The sequence below is a fragment of the Martes martes genome, assembly GCF_963455335.1.
Source record: "Martes martes genome assembly, chromosome: 5".
NCBI classification, from domain to species: domain Eukaryota; kingdom Metazoa; phylum Chordata; class Mammalia; order Carnivora; family Mustelidae; genus Martes; species Martes martes.
This window is the reverse complement of record NC_137892.1, coordinates 146,567,570-146,590,475: the sequence shown is the minus strand read 5'-3', so window position 1 is coordinate 146,590,475 and position 22,906 is coordinate 146,567,570. Positions and strand designations below refer to the sequence as shown.

Sequence of the window (22,906 nt, the reverse complement as noted above, 5' to 3'; positions counted from 1 at the left end):
CTCTCTCTGTCTCTGCCTGCCTCTCTGCCTACTTGTCTGTCAGATAAGTAAATAAAATCTTTAAAAATAAATAAATTAATTAATTAATTAAGATTCGTCTTAAGGTGCTTACCAAGTAACTGTGAGATGCTGTGATAAGGTAACACTATTTCAAGTCTCTATTACTTTTTAAAATCAAGAGATGGCTTGTTGGGATCCATGACTCAGTTTAACAGAAACAAAACACAAATTAAAATGCACTTAGAGATATAATATTGTCAAATCAGTACCAGGGATGTCTAATCTAAGTTCTATATTTAGGATGCCAGATTGAGCAAATAAAATGATGGGTGCTGTTTTGCTGATATTCAAATGGAACTGGACATCTTGTATCTTATCTGCCAACTCTATGACAATTTTTCACATCACAATTATTTTAGATGTTCAGAGGAACATCAGATGTTCAGATGGAAAAGATGTTCAGATGGAAAGGAGACATTTCAGAAACTACAATTTAATGAACAGATGTTACCAGTGGATGCCCTCTTTTCAACGGAATTTTGTAGTTTCTGCCATATCAAATACCTCAAACAATAATTGGGTTAATGTAAAACTATCCATTATCTTACACTTCTTCCTGATATTCTGAAAGCCACCGAGAGGTAATAGAGCAATCTGGTTCTGCCAGTGGATATATATTGTTATGGAGGTATTATAAATATGCCAATGTAGTTATTAAATGTATTTTAAGAATAACTATATCTATCCCCTTCTAAAATAAGTATGCCTTTTTAAAGAAAGATTAGCTGATAGAATTAGTTTAACATAAATTAATTAAAGGGAAACAGGCTCTAACTATATACTTTTGTTTAGACTAGAATAATTACCATGTATATTTTTCAAAGAATAAAGCTTTTCAGCTTTTTAAAAATAGTAACCATTTTCGTATTTTTTCCTCTAAAATATGTTTTTGTCCTCTGGGGAATATAAGAAATATAAACAGTACTTTTTAATCACAGAGACATTATAAAATTCATATATTGCACAGAAGAATAGTGTATCGTACCTTTGCAACTGCTTTTGTAGTTAAACCCCTCACAGACTAATATGGATACTTCTTCTCACTCATATTCCATGCTTTTTTGGTTTTGTGAGTATGTTGCCACTAAATCTCACTGAAATTTGCACAAGGATCTCACTGAATCATTTATTTCTCTACCCCATGTGTCTGATTATTTCCAGCCTTTCTAATGTTTTCAAGATTCAAACTTTTGACTAGTACTCATATTGAACTTTCCTTCACATCTTTATTGTTTTGAAATTTAAGAGAATGAACACGGTCAAGCAAGAAATTGATACCTCATTAAATGTCTGATGAAAACAACATTTTGTAACACAGATCAGTGCATTAATATATAAAGTGATTGTTACTTTGGAGAAAAGGTCTTGCTAATGTCCCCTGAAATCATAATGATGACGTTCTAAAATTTACCTTCATTATCCTGTACTGTGAAGTTTGGATTGACAGCAGCTAAACTGAAGAAAAATTTCTGTCCACCTAAAGGGTCATCTTTGTCTACTGCGCTTATAGTCTGTATTAGCTGCAGAAAAGAGAAAAATGCATATTTATCAAACACCTATGGTTATAATCTGCTTTACAATATGTAATTTTTTAACATTTATTTTTGTCTAAATTTAAAGGCAATTGATTTTCTTCCTTGTGCATGAATCTTTATTTTATTCCATCTTTTTAATTATTACTTTGACTTTAACAAAGTCTCTCTCTCTCTCCCTCCCTCTCTGCTTTTTTTGTCTCTATTTCTCTCTCCCTCCTTCTCAATTTCTCCTAAATATTATCCATTTCTTCAAAATAATAAATGGCAATATTATATTCTTTGCAGTCTTATTAACTTAGATATAGTATTTGACATGAGTAGGTTATTACATATGTATTTAAACATTGATCTGGAAAAGCTTATCTAATGGAGGAAAAATTTAGAAAACTATTGTGATTATGGCTTTTCTCCTTATCAAAAGTGAAAACTATTCAAAGAATGTATAGATTTCACAGATAATATTATACAAAACTTTTTAAAGGAAAGACTTAAAGATTATGATATACTTTAATAGTAACGGTTCACTTTATTTGCATTGTCAAAATTACATTGTTTAATTTAATATATGCATAACAGGTGAAATGGTTATTTTATAATCATCTCTGTTTTATTTTAGGGTAAGATACAATATAAGGAGCTATCTGGTAACAAAGCATAAAATGTAACACCTTTTACTATAATCAGATCACTTCTTTGTACATGTATGATTAATATTATATAAATATATATGTACCATATGGCTATGTACTTTTTTGCATATATATAGAATTTGTCCTTAACTTATATGTATAACAACATTTTATATAATTTTTTGCGTATCTTAATTTTTCAAGAGAGTGTCAGAAGTTGTTAAATTTGTATACCTACATAAATGGTCAAATTTATGCTTAACGGAAAAGAATATGCTTTACTGCATTGACTTATTTAACAGGGTGTCGATATTTGATGAAAATATTTGTCGCTGATGTTTTGTTGCTGTAAAAAGAGATTTTAAGTTTAAAATATCATACAATTGTAAAAGATAAGGAGTTATTTTAACCTTTCTATATTCAATTAATTTTCTTTTAAATTACCTTATAAAAATAAAAATGTGATAAATTTTAGCTGCTCCCTATGTAATTACAACTCTAGCCACTGATTTCAAAATAATACAAGAAATATAATTAGACCAAACAAAGATAAATGTTTATCATCTAGGAATAAGCAGCCCAAAAAATCATTTAAACTTTGAGTAATTTTAAAATAGATTTTAAAATGTAATGTAACTTATTTAATGAAGTTTTAATGGTAATTTAAGATTAAATAGAAAGCAAGTATTTATTGATAATAGCTTACCTATCCAATACAAGACCAAAAATGGTACACATGTGAAGGAATTAAAGAGAAAAATGTATAAAAAGTATTAGCCAATACCCTTTAAGAGGTTTCAATTCAGTTACAAAATCATTCTGGATTGACTTGTTGTCAAGCAGTCTAAAAGATTTTATTTTTAGTGATTTAAGAATAAGTTGAAGAGAAAAAATGACATAAATGAAACAACATCAAGTAAGGTAGTAGACTTAATAAAATTTCTATGTTTATATATATATATCATTAAGAATAATATTTTAGCACATATATAGATACAAAACGATAGAAATTTAAAAGTAGCGCTAATGGTCTTTTAAAACAAAAAAAATAATGTCTCATAATAAATATGCATTTTCAACTGTGATTAAAAATTACAATTTCAGTTTATATTTATAAACCAAAATAATACATTTCAGAAAACAAAATGGCCATATCTGTACATATATCTGTGAGAAGTTATAATGGTTTACACAAAAATTCTTAATTAATATGTTATTTGAATAAAAGATGATAGCATTGTTGGTTTCAAAATTAGTAATTCACTGATATATTTTCTTAAATGTTATTAAGGAACTAGCCCCTGAGTTGTTCAAGGATCAAATATATTTTGTTTTGGCGTATATTTGTTTTATTTGTTTCAGTATGTGTACCATATACACATGCGTATAACATATACATAGGCATATGTACATATATGTGTATGTATATACATGTAAGTATGTGCTAAAATAGAATTCAGAAGTTGGCAACATGAAGGAGATAAAACCACCTGGTCTTTCTATATAAACACTTGCAATTTATTCCTCCTGGAGTCAAGTTCATTTTGACTCATTTCCAATATAATAGGTTGCCACAATTATGGGAGAAAAATAAAACACTGGTGATGTCCAGTATTCATTTTGAGCATATGAAGAATAGACACAGATAAATCATTTATATTTAATCTCCTTGGCTGTTATATAATTGGTTTGCATTTTTACTAGGCTATTCTAAAATAATCTCAAATAAACTTGAGGGTTTTTTCAGTGATCATACCATAATGGAATGTGGGATGATGATGGGATTTTAAGATATTTAAGTAAGAAAACTGGTCACTAAGTTTTAATGTTTTAGCTTTTTCAGTGGAAAGAGTACCAGTTAGGGAAGTAACTAAACATTGTTCCATGGAAATATGTAATAGGATATTTGGGGTCTGACAAAGGCCTAGAGCTTAGATACAATCTGTGGGTAAGTGTGAGCAGCAGTCCTCCCTGGGGAGACTCTGGAAAACCTGGGAGACTGAAATGCTGTTCCTTCCCATAAAGATTGAAAATTATTAAAATATGTTGACTGAAGGAGTAAAATTTATTGACTGCAGGAGTGAGACACGCGTGAGGGAAAATGAAAGAAAAATGAATCAGCTAGTCTTCTCGCCTCTCCATTCCCAAGATGCTCTTTCTGCAGTGGAAAAGACAGGGAGTTAGGGATCCTGTTCAGGCCCAAGAGGGGACCGTGAATTTACATCAGTTTTAAGTTGCCTCTTTTCCAAGGGGGAAAGTCTCCTACCCTTAGAGCAGAGAATAGGCAGAAAAGGAAGAGGGAATGGCAACCAACCTTACCTGTCTTCTCACACACCAAATAGAGGGAATCATTTCCTATGCTGTCCTTCAAAGTGCCACTTAATAAAACAGTACTTAATTCAGAGGAGAATTGGGTGGGTTGAGATACTCTATAAATAACTAAAGTACACCCGGGAGTTCTAACAAGCTACAACATCCCTAGAAGGAGGGGAGACAGAGTTCACGTAAACTTCAAGGAAGGTTCAGTGAAGGACTTTTCCAAAAAACCCACTTGGTTTTGCCTGCTAGGCTGGTGCAACCTAGAATTCCATCACTGAGTGCATAATGGTTTAGTTCAAGCAACCATTTATAAGCCAGGAGACCAAAATGACATTTAACAAACTGATCTTATTAAAAATAACTACCATGGGAAGCTATAGCACATTCAGCCGATTAGACAAAAATTACTAATCATGTTATTCTTATCAAGTTTGTCCAAATAGGCTACTTTTTAAATTAAAATCGTCTTCGATTTTATCATTTTCCTGCAATATGCCAACTGGTTTCTAAAATCCCAAAATTATAAAGTCACTGAACCAGATTTAGTTTTTATTTTTTAAAGAGGCATAAGGAAAAAAAAAAAACCAACAACAACACAATCCCTTATTTTGTATATTTTGAATACTTTTGGAAATCAGTATTTTAAATGACTCAAATGCTCTGAAAAGATATCTCTTGAAAATCAAATGGAATAACCATAGAGGGAGCAATGCATGCGGCAGTTGTAAAGTGGGTAATTTATCTCTTAGAGAAAAGGCTTCAACTTATATCATGCTGAGCCTGCCAAGCAGAGGACTATTTGGAATGGTATTTTCAGGGCAAACACTGTTTCATTACGAAGTAGGTTGGAAGTAGCTTTGTCATTTAAATATTCCAAATTAAACATTTCCATAACATTTTCAAATAAAAAAAATGAATCCAATTGCAGCAATTTCACCATTTCAAACAATAGACAGGCTATTGAATTCCTGTTAGAATCTTCAGAAGGAAGAATTCGTGTTATCCCACAACGTAATTTGCATAAAAATGTAACAATGACATTGATGTTTATAGGGAGCATCAAATGATGTCAAAACACAATGTAGTTTTGTGATGGCTCCTCTTTCTTTAATAAAACACATTTGATTCCCAATTATTATTTATAACATGCAGCTTCCTTCTGTGAAGATAGCACTCAAACCAATTAAGAGCATTTCTTTTCAGCCATATACACTGGAGGTTTTCAAACAACAAAATGAGTCCACTGAGGAAAAGACTTAAAGAGTTATAAACAAAGCTGATGTAGGAAGCATGTTCTAAAGGAGGAAAACTAAGTCATTAAGCACTCTAAGTGTTGCTCTAACGATGAAGTACAAGTATAAATTTAAGGAGTGAATCCTGCAGCCCTGTTTTGAAATCATTTGCATACATTGGAATATTGAGGCAATATTTTGCTGATCCCATGTATCCGTCTGTGTTCTCCTAACTTCCATCTCCCATCTCTTCTAGCGGTTATCAATATTTACCTAGAGAAATAGCAGAGGGTTTTTTTTCCTGGTTTTGTTTGTGAAAATTTACGAAGTGAAAGTTATTTCTTCCTACATCTTGATTTTTGTGGCAACAATGATATCTTATACTTTCATTTGAACTTCACAAAAGAAATGTGAAACCAGCTATAGGGTCATTTGGAACCCTAAAAATATCAGCCTTTTTTTTTTTTTTCAATATTACTGGGACTTATATGAGCCTTTTTATCTCTGTTTACTCATTGTTCTTAAGATTGCGAATGGAAAACATTTAATAAGTCATCAAAATTTTCTGAAGCTTTTAGTCTTATGGGTGCTCACCTGCCCTGGTCTCGCGTTTTCACATACAAAAGTGTCATAGAACACAGCAAATTGTGGGGCGTTGTCGTTAACGTCCAAAATTCTCACAAAAACAGCCACGCGAGTCATCTCTTTGGGATTGTCTAGAAAAGGGAAAAGAAAAATTTGTTTAGGAAGACACATTTGTGCACCAGGTTTAATTTATATAAGTATCTTGTGGATATTAAGTGCTCACATAAAAATAAGCATTGTGTTCATTCTGCCAACATAATGAGCAAATACAATAAAGAAAATTACTACGGAGCCTAATTAAGTAGTCGTAAATTCAGTTATTATTGGCCTCAAGAGAACTAGTATTATTTTGGAAAATCTTTTAAAAAGCACAATCCAGTGTAACTGAGTTCGTTTTGTATTTGTGGCTTTACTGTCCAAATATGTAAAATAAGAACAAGTATTTATTAAATATTTGTCATGCAGTATTATATTAAGCTTTACTGAGTTTTTGGATGAAGAAATAATTTTAAATAAACTATTAACTTGCCCATGCTCATTAGCTCCTAAGTGGGAGTTGTTATATTACAACTTAACATCCTGACTACTTTAATCATGATAATGTGGTCCGATGGCTACTCCGAACTCCCCTTTTGGAAATTTTAATATATAGCTACTAATTTTACAAGTTCGGTGGAAAGTCACAGGAAAATATAAGCACTTGAATGTTTCATTAATTGTTACCTGTACCATTTCAATAATCCAGGCTCAATTTTGTACCACAAAATTAGCTCAGTAGTGACATATAATATAATAATCATGATTTTTTTTTTTGCTACAAATATTGAAATCAAAAGCATCCAAGTGTTCACATAAAAATATGCATTAAAAATTGTCTTGAACGGGGCACCTGGGTGGCTCAGTGGGTTAAAGCCTCTGCCTTCAGCTCAGGTCATGATCTCAGGGTCCTGGGATAGAGCCCCACATCCGGCTCCCTGGTCAGCAGGGAGCCTGCTTCCTCCCCTCTCTCTTGGCCTGCCTCTCTGCCTACTTGTGATCTGTCTGTCAAATAAATAAATAAAATCTTTAAAAAAAAATTTGTCTTGATTTGTAAATGGAATTTTAAAATATGAATGTCTATTTAGCTTAGCCTTGAGTAACACCCTCGTATTAGTCAGAATTGTATTATCTCCACAAATGGGCTTTTCTAGGCACTAGTATTGGTATCTGAGAGTGTCCTGACATCGTAAATTCTGGTTATATTTATCAGCCTTTGTGATATCCGAAGCTTAGTCTTTGGATGCACTTCAGCTTCTGTGTGGATTTCAGCAAAGTCAAACTGGAGATCAACAGAAAAGGAGAAAGGAGGTAAGTAGCTAAAAGCAAAGCAAAACAAAACAAATTAACAGATGAGTGAGGGACAATAGCAATCTTATTAAACAGCCTCCACTAACGTGGGTCAGGGATCCTACTATTTACCTTTGTGAAAAGTATCTGACTTGCTAATTTTATCTACAGAGTTTTCATATACAAGGGTAAGAAAGTATCGTCTTGTACAGATGGGGAGGTTATTACCATGCAAAATAATTTATTTCTCCTCCTTTCTCTCCATGTAATCATAATGTTAGTAAAATAATGAAGTCAGCACTTTTAAAAATAATGTGGAAGAACTGATTACTCAGCAGGGACGTTTACAAGGTTGAGTCGTTATGAAGGAAGGCAGACAGAATTCTAAATCCGTGTGAAGTGTCTTTATGTGCCTTCTTTTTTTCAAGAGAAACTTTGAAAGGCATCCTCTAACAGTCCTTTCCAGTCTTATCACCCACGTGCATTCCAGTCTCAGGTTCTGATTTCTCTTTGCTGATGTAGTGCCTGTTGTTTACTTCTTAGCACATCAGGTGGCTGGAGAGTCCAGACTCTGGTGCAGAACAGAGCTGCTTGAAATGCCAGATTCACCACTCACTCACTGTGTGCCTACGGTCAATTTACTCCATCTCTCAGATGCCTCAATTTACCCAACTAGAAATCAAAATAAAACTTCTAATCTATGGAGTTATTTGAAAAATTAAGTTAATTAATGCATGAAAACTATCAAACACTATTATCAAAGTATTAGTTCCTTGGTAAACACTCAATATATGTCAACTATTGAAATCATCTTATTATCACTGTGATGCCACTTTCATCTTCTTACATTGCTTGAGAGTCTATGCTATGTCAGTTCACACAAAGCACTCACACAATAAAAAAATATGTTAACGAGTTTCCCTACAATTCATACATTTGGGAAGCAGTGGAGAAAGGAGAAAAGAAAAAGAAGAAAAATTCTATTCCATTATTTTTCTAACCCACCTAGTCCTAAACCATTTGCAAATAGCCAGAGTTTACCTACAAAGGGTTCACCACAAATGAATCCACAACCTACTAGAGCTATGGCGTTGCTATGGGTATGAGTGGGAAGGTATGATTCTTCCATATTTTCTAGCATGTGTTTTTTCACCTAATAGAGTTAGTGAACACAAGCAAAATATTTTCTTCCTATTGTCTTGACATCAATGTTAACACTTGCTAGAAGTCAAGAGAGGCAGAACAATGTCAGATCTGAAAACTGCACTGTCAGGCCTTTCCCTGACACAAAATGAAGATTCTCCAGCTTTACAGACAACTCAAAAAGTCTCTTCAAATCAAAAGCTAAATCCACAAGGATAAATGTGTTTGTAAAACATTAGGCTTAGAGTCACCTGTTCAAACAACAGTGCTCGCACTAATCTTTCTACTGGTAGATATTGCAGCTTAGGTACAAGTCAAAACAGAAAGCATTCCACGAAGCATCATAGGAAACAGCAGTTGGAATATTTACCACCCGATTCTCTCGCAGAGTCATGCAGGCACACTCTACTCTAGCAAGAATGTATCAGCAATAAAGGACCTTAGAATGTGAAAGCATTCCAATCTATTCACGGTCTTTGCCCTATCCAAGAAAACAAAAGCTTAAATCATTATCTAGAAATCCCAGCCTTTAGAAAGATGTATCTTTTCTACCTGCTTAGGGCACGGATTTCCACTCTCGAGGAACTAGGTATAGATAATGGAGTTCTTTGGTCATAACTTTGCTCTACTGTTCTTAGGATGTATTGCGATGATTATAGTCAAGTTTTCAGATGTGGCGAGAGGAACTCATTAGTTTCTACAACGGATTTCTACGATCCAATTGTGACCTTAATTTTAGATTCTTAATTCTCCAAATGGCATTTAAAAAATATTTTTGAAGAAGGAAAAGAGAAGTTATTTCATGGTGTAATGCACAAAATATTCACCTGAGGTGGCACTTGCCATATGATGTGATACATGCAGTGGAAGGTAGAATTAAAGGGTTAGAGGCAGGGCTTGAAAATGCACCGGTAAGAAGTACATTTAAAAGTCATTCTGCCCTGCTTAGGGCTTGGTGTAACGCACACTTACCACAAGCCCAGTGCTTAAAATCTAGTAAAAACAATTTCCTATATGCTGTTTCCCTCTCTCCCTTATCCATTTAATGCCCAGAACAGCATAATGGGCTTCTGACTGCTTGTGGCTTGGCAGGTAGGCATTTCCAGCAGTTACTCCATAAATTGATTTCACTTAAGGGCAAAAAATAGGTTTAGTTCTTAAAAAGAAGAACGTAATTGGCTTAGCTTTTTACAGAATTGTAATTACTTCAACTAGCTTTAGAACTTAAATTTCTCAAAGTATCTGAAATGGAAAATGCAATTCCTAACTCATTAGGCTCGAATTAGGATCTTGAATCAAGCAGAGAGCACAGACAACCATGATGCTGGACTGATCAGATTGGACCCTGTCGGACACATCTAACCGCGGTGATATGGAGATAGATAATAGGGAAAAAAAAGGAAAAAGAAAAAAGAAAAAAGAAAGAAAGAAAGAAAAGAAAGAAAAAAGCTTTCCTTAAAAGAAAAACAAAAAAATTCTTCAGTCGCCCTTAAAAGACACAGCCATTTATATCTCACTACGGAAAAACTGGGTCATTTGGATGGTGGAATTAATCAGTATTTCAGAGCCAGATTTAAGGAGAAAGCTAAATCTACCATTTTATCCTGAAGCTTTGAATTCATTGTTAATGATAAGTCCAGCCTCGTTCCATCTCTGAGACTTTTGGCGATTTGGCCCCATTGCTCTGCCTTCCAAATCCTGGAACGGTGGCTTCAAATAACTTGACCTTGACACGTGTTTGTGAATTCAGCTTCGTATTTCAGGTCTGGAATTTATAGGCTTAGTTTTTCACCATCATTCAGTCCCTAATTAATGCTTCTTTTTTAAAATAATGAGTTGCTTCATTCTAGTAAATCACAACACAGGAAGTAGAGACCTGAACAAGTTTGCCTGAGTGGACAAAGTGGCGGCACAGGCATGTGTCACTGTACAGGGCTTCACTCTAAGAAGGGCCCCATGCTTATTTTAAGGCTCTGCTATTCCCATGTTAAATGTCTTAGTCATTTTTGAGCACGACGTCTGACGTTTTGCTTTATAATGCCCTCCACAAATTATGCGGCAAGTCCTGTGAATGGGCAAGAACCTTGGCAATTAGAGACAGATATGATTTTGAATCCTGGAACTGTTATTACTGGGATACAATTCTGTAAATTAGGTGTAGAATTAAGTATTGGATCTGGAAACAGAAGGATTAGTTTTAAATCTCAGTTTTACTACTTCTGGCAGGGTGACTTTGGGCAAGGTACCAAAACCTCTGAATCCTTAGTTCCTTCTCTGTGAAAAAATATCAGTAAGACTATTACTAGAAGAAAATTAATATAAAATTCCTAGAATAATACCTGGCATAGAGTGCTTAATGTTAGCTATTATTACCAATACCTTGGTTTCCTCATCCGTAAAAAGGAAGAAATAATACCTACCTACAGGTTTGTTGTTAAATGGTACACACCCAGCATTTAGCATACATTTTAATTTATAGTGTCTATGTAAAAAATCTAATTCATATATTTTCCGCCAAAAGAGGATATCTTTAGGTCCAATTCTAGATAATTTTTATTAGTCAATATTAAATGTTGATTTGGTCTACCTATAACTAGCTCTCAGTATATAGCGCAACTATTGAAAAGAATTATAGATGTTGAGAAGTCTTTTTTTTTTTTTGCTTGAAATCAATGCTTTAATCTTTTTTTATCAAGATTTCACTTAAATTCAAGTTAGTTAATATATAATGCAGTATTAGTTTGAAGCCTTTTAAAACCTTACATTAAAATTACAATTCATGTGTATAATGAGAAGAAATTATTATTATTTTTATTTTTAAATATTTTATTTATTTATTTGACAGACAGAGATCACAAGTAGGCAGAGAGGCAGGCAGAGAGAGAGAGGAAGGGAAGCAGGCTCCCTGTCGAGCGGAGAGCCCAATGCGGGGCTCGATCCCAGAACCCTGGACCATGACCCGAGCTGAAGACAGAGGCTTTAACCCACTGAGCCACCCAGGTGCCCCAAGAAGAAATTATTTTTAATATGAAATAAAACCTAATACATGTTAAATATTCTATACATAAAGTTCATCTTACTGATTTCAGCAGCTATAACAGTAAGATTGTGCCATTGAGATAGTTCGCGGTCAAGTGGCTTTGATGTGTAAAGGGATCCATTTCCAGAATGTATGTTAAAGATCCTGTCAAGGTCCGTATGGCGATCCAAGGAAAATCTGGACGTAGAAAGCGAAGAAAAGTACATGGCAATATTACCGGTTTGTAGGAGAAAATGGTGTAATGTAAACACACACATAGTAACATGTAATAATTTCACAGGAGTATATACAATACTGATGTAGAATGAAGACTGTTACATCGATTTATCGCATACACACACACACACATACACACACACACACACACACACGACATGCCCCCTCCTACCCCCCATCTCCCCCACCCCCCCACCGCCCAAAATCTCTACCTTCCTCCTCTTCCCAAGGCATGAGCTGGCACTTTGTTCAGCATTTAAAATGATGGCCTTCTGAATACTTGTTTTATTAAATCACTATCTATTGCCATATTCAACTGACTGGGAAGTATTTTTTTTTTCTCACAAAGTAGTTGGCATTACAGATGGTTACATTACCGACTGACCTTACCTAGGAGTTGAAAATTCTGTTAAGGAGTTACTATAAGGATCAAATGCAAAAAAGCATTCCCAGAAGCAAAGTCTTTTTCATAGTTATAAAATTGGAGCCAACATTCGTTTCAACAGACTAGTATGTTATCAATTTATGATGCTGTTTTGTAACTCCATGGTATGATACTCATGTAGCTTCAGTTTATTAACCATATGTATCATTAAAAAATGTATACATTTTAACTAAAAATGTTTTAAAAACAGAAAAGTTGGGGTTAGAGTTGTCAACATTTGTACCAAGTAAAGTCTTGGTAAAAAAATAAAGTCTTAGCATATGTATAAGAAACCAACTATGCTGCAAATTGATTAAAGTTATTGTGTGGGATATCATTCTAAAGTCAGGTTTATCAATCAGGTTGCTAAAGTTGGGATAAATCCCATTATTTGGGAGGTTGTCAGGCAAGGTTTAAAATAGTTACATCCCTCATCAGTTCCCTCCACTTCACAATCCTGGTGGCTTAAAAATGCTTTATAGTCCTTGGGTTAGCAAGCATAATCCTCAAGTAATATTTAATGTTCCATATTAAAAAAAAAAAAAGTAAAGCAAAACAAAGATGACAAGTCTGGGAGTAACATTCAGTAATGGCGTATCTTTTCCCAAGCCCCAACTGTCACTTACATTAAGAAAACTTCATGAAATACTATTTTTAAATTGTGGTTTGGAATAATAATACAAAATAATGTTTAAGTGCCATAAAACTCTTTTCTCTTTTAATGTTCCAAACCTGTTCCAAAAATCAGTTGAAACGTACAATCTTTATGCCGGGTTTTGAGTAAATTGCATTAGAAGAACAATTTAAGCGATCAGTAGGGCTAATGTGATTCTACTTTGAAGGACTGTTTAATTTAGATTTTTATTTTAAATCAGTTCTAACCGGAACAGACCAGTAATTAACGAATCTCCTTAATAAGCCCTAGCCCTCTCTATTCATACAATATAAACTCAGTTTTGCATTTAAACTGCATGTCTTACCCTTCACACATAAGCTTCCAAAACACCGAATCTCTAGAATAATTCATAAATTCTCTTTCAAGTTGACAAAATTATTTTACTACTGAAAGACTCAACTAAATTTACCTTCTCCTTTGAGTGTTTCCTGATTACCCAAAGTAGAAGCTTATTTGTCTCCTTCCCTCCCAAAGTGTATTTTACCACTCATCTCTAAATGTAGTATCGAAGTGTACCATTTACCACTCTGTATTAGGAATTCATTTCAACATCAAAATGTGAGTTCCATTTCAAACAGGAAATCAAGCATGAAAAAAACAAGTATCATTCTTGAAGTATATTAAGCACTCAATGAATATTATTTCTCATACTGGGTCGTCTTCCCTAACAGACTGAGAACTTCTTGAGAAATATGTTAATATCTGATATAGTGATCCACAAATATTTGTTAAATGAAAGAAAGAACAACTGAATTCTTTGGTATTTTGGCAAATAAGTTTTCTCATTTCTATAGAAACATGATGTGAAGTTGCAATATATAAATCAATAAAGCATTATTGTCCTTGTCAAACCATCTTAAATGTGTTCTTTCTTATTTCTTATAATTTAGTTTAAAAACTAATGACACAATTTAGAGGATTATGCAAAATTATTTTAAAGATAAAAACAGAACCTGGTTCTTTTTCAAACATGATGTAATTATATTTTCCAATTCTCTGTTGGCAAATTAGGTGTCCTAATTTTCATTTTCCTTTTTAAGATCATTTCCAGAACAAGTATTTGAGTAAATCCCTTTGATTATTGCATTAACATCCATAATATGACCTAAACAATTTATAATATGCCCAGTATTATATTATGTATCCCATAAATACATTGCATTAGTAAAGCTATTTTATCCCTGATTTTATATCAGTTAGTTTTATCATTATTAACACCTAAAAATATTCAATTGCATTTTCTACATCAAGTCAGCATAAATTCAATTATATGACAATCTTTTTGGCATAGATTTTGTCATTAGTAAGCATTAATTCTGTTACCATACAGTATAGGTAAATGGATTCTTCCCTTAGATTTGCATTCTAATTAAACATTTTATTTTTGTTTTAAAAATCCACAGACAGGGGCGCCTGGGTGGCTCAGTGGGTTAAGGCCTCTGCCTTCGGCTCAGGTCATGATCCCAGGGTCCTGGGATCGAGCCCCGCATGGGGCTCTCTGCTCAGCGGGGAGCCTGCCTCCGCCGTCTCTCTCTCTGCCTGCCTCTCTGCCTACTTGTGATCTGTCTGTCAAAAAAAAAAAAAAAATCCACAGACATATTTTGACATATAATAACCACCAGTCTATAAGAGGATGTAAAACCCATTTCATTGTGTGAAGAGTATCTTTGTATTGCCACTGTATAACACCACTGGATTTAAATTGAACTCTTCTTAAAAAATATTATATTTCACCAAAAAAAGGCCACTTTAAAACCAGGAACACAGCACACAGCCTGCTAAAATTTCTTAGGAGATATGTCAGGAGAATGCTTGGTAAGTATTGACTAGGTAAAATTAAACATGTATATTGGTTCTATAAAAGATCCAAAGGGAAAAAAAAATATCCAAGCAATACAGCAATTTCAATGAAGACAAATGGACTAGGGAAGAGGCAATTATGGGGAAGTCATGCTGGCAGCTGGGAGCTGTATATCATTACCATGTATGTAACCTGTGATGCTCTACGTGGATGGATGGACCTAGAGAGGATAATGTTAGATAAAGTAAATCAGAGAAAGACAAATACCATATGATTTCACTCATATGTGGAATTTAAGAGACAAAACAAATGGGCAAAGAAAAGGAGAGAGACAGAAACAGAGACAGAGAGAAACCAAAAAACAAAACAAAACAAAGACAAAAACAAAAAAAAAAAACAGACTCTAAACTACAGAGAACAAACAGATGGTTACCAGAGGGGAGCTGGTTGGGGATTGGGTGAAACAGGTGATGAGACTGAGAATAGACTTGTCTTGATGAGCACTGAATAACATATTGAACTGTTGAATCACTATATTGTACATCTGAAACATATAACACTGTATGTTAACCACACTGGAATTAAAAAAAAAACACATAAAAGCGAACAAAAAGAAAATACTTAGATAAAATTATATAAGTCAAATACTAATTTTAATATACAGAAGATATGACTTCACTTGAAGATGTGGCAGTAACTATAGCACTTTTAACTTTAACTTGAGTTAGAGTCGCGAGGCATACAAAATTAGAGATTCTCTACATCCTGCTGCTGTATTCTTAGGAATCAGAGAAGCATGTGCTTGGAAATTGTTAACCATCATTTAAACTCTTACTTGACTGGTCCATGTGGAACAAGGAGGAGACAAAATTAACCTGTTGAGAATAGGGAAGGGAATGAAATCCAAAACACATGAGGCACTAACAGTTTAAAATGAACAGTCATTTTGATGGTCAATATTATATATAGATCTCTGTATTTCTTTAAAATGATAGAGCAGATAGCAATAAAAACTTTTGAGTCTTTCTCATTTGTATATTTATTCATATCCCATACATTTTTAAGCTGCCATAAGAAAGCAAAGCAAAACAAAACAAAACAAAACTGAAAAACAAAACATACACACACACACACACACAAAACACTGAAATTATTGTGATCTTTCTGGAATGCTCTGATTTTTTAAAAATATTTTTTGATACAGCCAAAACAGAAACAAATGACCAAAACCTTCCCTTCTTTGATGGTAGGAGTATAGAGGAGTTTCTAAAATGTAATTTAACTGCATTATGACAGTGCTGTAATTATATTCTTTTAACTGTTACAACTCTCAACTTATCATTTAAGTTTCATTCATTTAACTGGAAGCACAAATAAAGTAAATTAGTTACACTGTATATGCACAGCTGACACAGAGCCCTTTATCTGTACCTGGGTCAGAGCAACAAATACCTTAAAGAGACAGACAGATGATACAAGTTAGGTTTTAGGCTAAAAGGCATGATTTAAACTGGACCAAATGATAAAGCTATGCATGCCTTGCCCCAAAACATTCAGAGACAATTTACTTCAAACACCTGTGCTCCTCAAATTCATGTACAGCTAAGGAGAGACTCATATATTTCACTGCATTAAATGCTATAAATAGAATTTCATGATCTCTAGGTTTATCTGAAACATAGACATAGTTACCTAATGGGGCTAGAAGCAGAATCTGGGTCCCTTGCCATTACGGTTCCGATGATCGTCCCTACTTCAATGTCTTCATGAACTTCAAACAGGTAGGATGATCGGCTAAAAATAGGAGGTTCATCCACATCTTCTACAGAGATTTTTACAATTGTTGTATCTTTAAATGGTCCCAGGTAATAAAAACGTGGATCCACATGGGTATTTTCTGCTTCAACCTTCAGAGTGTAAAGTCTTCGGCTCTCATAGTCAAGAGGCTGTATAAATAAGTAAATCATCAAATTAGAGTGAGGGAAATTGGATTATATGTTCCTTTCAAGTCACAGTGTGATTTTTTAAAGCCTGGTTGGGTTCTGTCAGGTTGTTCATTAAGTGTAAATAATTAAAAGCAATAAAAAATAGTAATATAACCTTTACATATTGGATAGGGTTCAATTTTTACTTTTTATGGATTCAGTGTGTAATACTTCAGAACATAGGAAAATTAGATTTTAAATCTTGGACCCATTGGAAAGGATATTAAAACCTATCTTATAATGTGGTGACTAGTTACAAAAAAATGGCCTGGGACACCGTGTTGTGTTTACATGTGCATGTGTGTGGGCTGAGGTGTTGGCTACTGCTTAATGTTTGTAAGCAAAAAATTCAGTTATCTTTTTATGTTTATGTTGTGATATTTCCACTCAGTTTAATGGCATAGTACTACATAAACTAAATTTTTGAAACCTAATATAAAACTCTGAACAGTTGTAGGAAACACGGAAGATAAGGAAAACCTTGAGTAAAGAGAACAGAGAAAAACTTTGATAGCAACTTAGTAATTAGGTTACATTATGAAACAAAATTCTGGAACTTAAATATTGATGCAGTTTAACTGTCACAAGTATAAAATCAATCTCCTCCCCTCTCACACCTCTAAAAGGTACATTTTGTTAACAGAAAAAAAAGACATTGTTGATTCACAGTCCTTCAACCTTCCTTTTTTTTTTTTTTTAATCTGATAAACTGTAGATTCTATTTGCATTACTATTACTTTCCAGGCATGAAAAACAACAAAGAAGCCACGTCCTCCTTTGTTGGTCACTGTCCATTTAAAACCCTTTGGTTGGGGTGGCTGGGTGGCTCAGTGGGTTAAAGTCTCTGCCTTCAGCTCAGGTCATGATCTCAGGGTCCTGGGATGGAGCCCCGCATCGAGCCCTGCATCGAGCCCGGCATGGGGCTCTCTGCTCAGCGGGGAGCCTGCTTCCTCCTCTCTCTCTGCCTGCCTCTCTGCCTACTTGTGATCTCTGTCTGTCAAATAAATAAATAAAATCTTAAAAAATAATAAAGTAAAATAAAACCCTTTGGTTGTGTATCTTGGCCTTCTCAACAGAATCTCTGGATAGCTTTGCCATTACTCAGTGTTTTCAGTGGCTACTTTGTGCAATAGAATTTGTAGCCCATTTCATTGGGATCTTTCCCTGGGCCTTATTTTTTTCTTATAATGGTGGTATTGACGCTACCACACACAAAAAATTAGTTACCTTTAAACTGTATCACTGAGCATATGTTAGCAGAAAAGTTTAATTTATGTAGCAGAAGGGAAAATGGGAACAATTAAATTATCTTCCAGAATACGCTGTCTCTTTTTATTAGCAACTCTAATTACTGCTTCATACATCTGCATAGATGGCATGCTACTTTTTAGGGCTCCAACTGTGATGATATATTGCTGTTATTAGCTATTAACTGTTTTTTTCTTCAGAATATAATGTTATTATGGGGGGAGCTTTTATTCAGGTGACTCAGAAACAGAGTCACGCATCTATTAATTTGCATTTTAAACTTTGTAAGAACTCAGGTTTCGTGCTTCAACCAACAAAAGTATTTGGTCAAAATGTCCAAGATCTTTGGCTTTATGTTTCTCATACTTGTACACGACATAAATCACATTGGGACTGATGCTGACGTCTCCTAATGGATAATGTGCGAGTGGAGAGTGCATAATGAAATCTTTATTTGCTAAATGGGCAGGTGCTTATTTATACTGAGGCTGAGACCTTTTTCACAGTTATGATGCCTTCCTGTGTGTCCTTCTCAGTTATGATGTCAAACATATCAGTCCCATCGCCATCAATGATTCGGTATTCTACTTCTGCATTTTTCCCCGTGTCAGCGTCCGTTGCTTTTACGCTCCCGATGGCTGTGCCAACTGGGGAAGACTCGAGAACTCGGAGGTGGATGGTGTCTGCAAAATATATAGAAAAGGGAGAGGGGGAGAGAGATAGAAATATCTCAATAGAATATTCAAGAGTACACTGTGTATGAGAAAACATTCCAAATCTAGAGCTCTACATCAATGTTGACTGATTAATGAGTTGAATACACACAGTATGGATAACATTAAGTTAAGGTCTAGGAATGGAAAAAGTGGAATTTGGGAGGCTTGGGTCTGTGCATATTACAAATATTGAGTACCAATCTCTAAGAGTGTTAAGAATTCTGGTTTGAAAATGAGCACATTGGTTTTGTTTTGTTTTGTTTTGTTTTGTTTTTGTTTTTGTTTTTTGCACTTGCACAAATAACTAGAGATCAGCTTTGAGTGCGGGGAGGTACCTGTGTTTGCTTATACCATCACAACAAATCCCAGGATATACAGTGAATATTTAAATTTCATTATTTCCCCTTTCTTGTATTTAGTTATTAACTATCTTTAGGTTATTTGAGCTGAAGGATGGAACATTACAAAATTCCATGAATTCAGCTGTAATGGAGAGGAATCCTATTTTCCAGTTGTGACAGGAGAAACAAAGGATAGTCTGTAGGAGAAATACAAGGAGGCCCTTCACGGTGTCACTGTGAAAACACTCAATTCTGACAAACTCCTCTCTGTTCCACAGCAAAACGAGAATTTAGCTAAGCCGCTAGTGCACCTAGATGTGCTTCCAGTGGGAACAACCTCTACCGCTAATGAGATTTATGTTCTAGCACCTGATCGTAAACCACATATTACTGACAGATTAATCGACCTGAAGCACACTTCTGATTATAGCATGTTCATGCTCATAAACCCTAAGCAATTCTCCTTAATATACACAATAAAGCCCAGACCTCTTAGCTAGTCATGCTCTTGCCTGAGTATATCTTTCCCAGTGTATTTTCCTTTAGTCACTTCTCTGAAAGATTTGCACCACACTGGACATTTCAGAGTGTGCTTGTCAAAACTTAATTTCCTATATCTCTATGTTTTTCACATGCGATTTCACTCACGTAAAATTCTTCCCCCACTATCCTCTCGTAATCACAATACAATTTATCAGATGTGAGGAAATGGCACTGTTAGAGTGTTCAGTAAGTGTTTGGGGGTTGTGCTCCTCAAAATTCCTATACTGATGCCAGAACCCCCATTCAGTACCACAGAATGTGACTGCATTAGGAGACAGGGTCTTTAAAGAGGTAATTAAGATTAAATAGGGTCATTAGGGTGGGCTCTAATCCAATATGGCTGGTGTCCTTCCAAGAGTAGGAGATCCGGACACAGGCACAGAGCAGAGACCGTGCAAAGACACAGGGAAAAGATGGCCATCTAGAAGCCAAGCAGAGGCCTCAGAAGAAACCGACCCTGCTGCTCTTGAACCTCAATCTTGGACTTTTAGCTTCCAGATCTGTGAGAAAACAAACTTCTGTTGTTTAAGCCACCCAATCTGGAGCACCTTGTCATGGCGGCCCTAACAACCTCACACAGGCACCTCTATCTGCTCAGTTTGGGAAGTTGTTTCCTAGGAGACATCAGTAAGATGTGGCTTCCGCTACACCCCAATTAGTCTCAGCCTGTTCTTTTTTTGTTTGTTTTAACATGTTCCTCTCCATCTATTTTTGGTAACACGTTACTAAAAGCAACTCTCGACTCATTCCTTGGCTAGTGTCTTATTGGCTCTCTACCTTTGCTGTTTCCTCTAGAAGTTCCTGTCCCTGAATATTCAGATGGCTCTCGCTCCCTTCCTTCAGATGACCGCTCAACTGTGACCTCCTCAAAAGCTTTCATCAATAACCTTACTGAAAAAAGCAACCGTATTGAAAAAAATCCAATTTTCTTCCTAATACTTGCAACAGCTAGTTGTTATATTATTTACTTATTTATTTATATGTACCATGAAGATGTAATGCAAAACGGACTTGGTATTTTTCTGCCATTATTTTCTCTTTCTATTTCTTTGAATGTAGGAGCCACTATATACTGATTTGTGTATTGGATAAATGAGAAGCTTTCTAAATTACCTACCCACACTTTACTCGACTAAATCCAATCAAATCTCAGATACTCTCATCACACACTACAGCCATAGTATCATTTTGAAAACAATGCTCTTATGGATATTTATTCAGAGCTTCAAACTTCTTTGATTGGCCCCATTATACTTAAAATAAAACATACATAAGCTTGTCCTCCATAAATTGGCTTCTCTGTCTTGTCATCCTTTCTCTTAATTAATATTCTCTACAACACTGGTCATTTTTAGGTTGAGGCTTCTCCACTAAGCTTTTCTTATTTTGATTTTCCACACAACTCTTTGCCTGGCTGCCTCTTACAATCTCTTTTGAAAATATCTATTTCACTATGCCTCTATCGCAGAACATCATCAACTCAACCTATTGACTGCAAGAACTTTCTTTAAAAAAATTAAATTTTATAGAAGCAGCACTTCGATAAATTAATTTATTATTTTGTAGCAGAAATAACTTTTCTAAAATACAAAAATAATATCACTGCTCTACTGAAAGCACTTATTATTGAGGTTGGGATAATTTTTTTTAATTTCATTATTTAGTTTACAATGTCTATAGAAGTTGCTTTCTGGTAAAATCTTCAGTATCATGAATATCTATTCTCAGATCTAGAGTGAATGTGAAATATAGCCATAATATTTTTTTTTCAATTAATGATTAGTTAACTAGACCAAGAATATGGACTATATGGAATATTTAACAAAATAAATAAAAATAATATGAATGATTTGATTGATATACATATGAAATCTCCACAAACCACCTAGAGAATATAGATTTTTTTTTAAGTGGACATTAAGCACTGAATCTCATTTGATCAAGAATTAAATTACTAGACATGTTTGAATAAATTTTAACAAATCAGTATCAACTCTCTGACCATGCTACAATTAAAGCAGAGGTTAATATGAAGAAGAGCATGCCAAAATACATATAGTCCTGAAAAGTTAAAAGAAAACTAAAAGTAATTCCTATGTAACTAATGGTTCAAATAAGATACAAATATAGAGACTGAAAAATAATTGAAAAATGAATGAAAAGAAATTAAACCATGGGGCAGGAAAAATAATTCTACTTAGAGAAGGTAATTTACAACTTTATGTGTTTTTATACAAAGAAAAGACAAGCTGAAATTAATGAGCTAAGCCTTAAACATAAGAACCTAGAGAAGAAAGACATAATAACCATCAAAGAAAAAGAAAGAAATAATTAAGATTAAAAACAAGTTGAAAACAAATACAGAAACAAGAGTATAAAAATGTCAGAAGTTAGTTTTTTAAAGAACTCTCAAAATAAATATATATGACAAAAATGGTTCATGGAAGGGGAGAAAGGGCAAAAACTATTAAGAATTATTTTAAAGAAATGCAACTACAGAAAATGTAGTTTAAAAGATTAGAGAATATTATGAACACTTATATGTCAATAAAATTAACTAGTTAGCTAAAATGGTAAATTCCTAAAATAATTAAAAATATACCAATGCTACCAAAGAGGAAATAAAGTATGATTTTAAATACAATTTAATACATGATGAAATACCATTTAATATATGATATATGATTTAAAATGATCTGTCTCCCTAAATACTAGCAACTCAAATATTTTTTTAAAGATTTTATTTATTTATTTTTGAGAGAGAGAGAGAAAGAGAGCATGCACACATGAGCGGGGAGGTGGGGCAAAGGGAGAAGCAGTCTTTACCCACTGAGCAGAGAGCCTGATGCAGGACTAGATCCCAGTACCCTGGAATTATGACCTGAGCCAAAAGCAGAGGATTAACCCCCTGAACCACCCAGGAGCCCTTATCAGCTCAAATATTTTTAAGGAACATTCATGAAGCTGAAAATTCCTTATTATCAGTTCTTATATAAATTTTCCTATAGAAAAGAAAAATGAGGACTCTTTCTGAGCTCATTTTGAGAACAATATAACCCTGATACCAACACCAGACAAGAGTCCATA

General features: G+C 34.3%; 1 protein-coding gene across 2 annotated transcripts in view; it reads right to left on the bottom strand.

Moving 5' to 3' along the window:
* LOC308343779 (cadherin-10) overlaps positions 1-22,906 on the bottom strand; it is a gene marked incomplete at both ends in the record, with an annotated part of 110,054 nt that overhangs the window by 9,205 nt on the left and 77,943 nt on the right. For both annotated transcript variants that reach the window (XM_080804948.1, XM_080804949.1), the window contains 5 exons: positions 1,472-1,580; positions 6,370-6,491; positions 11,910-12,046; positions 16,679-16,932; positions 18,715-18,902. In XM_080804948.1, the coding sequence (XP_080661074.1) occupies positions 1,472-1,580; positions 6,370-6,491; positions 11,910-12,046; positions 16,679-16,932; positions 18,715-18,902 (810 nt within the window). The remainder of the gene's footprint in view (positions 1-1,471; positions 1,581-6,369; positions 6,492-11,909; positions 12,047-16,678; positions 16,933-18,714; positions 18,903-22,906) is intronic.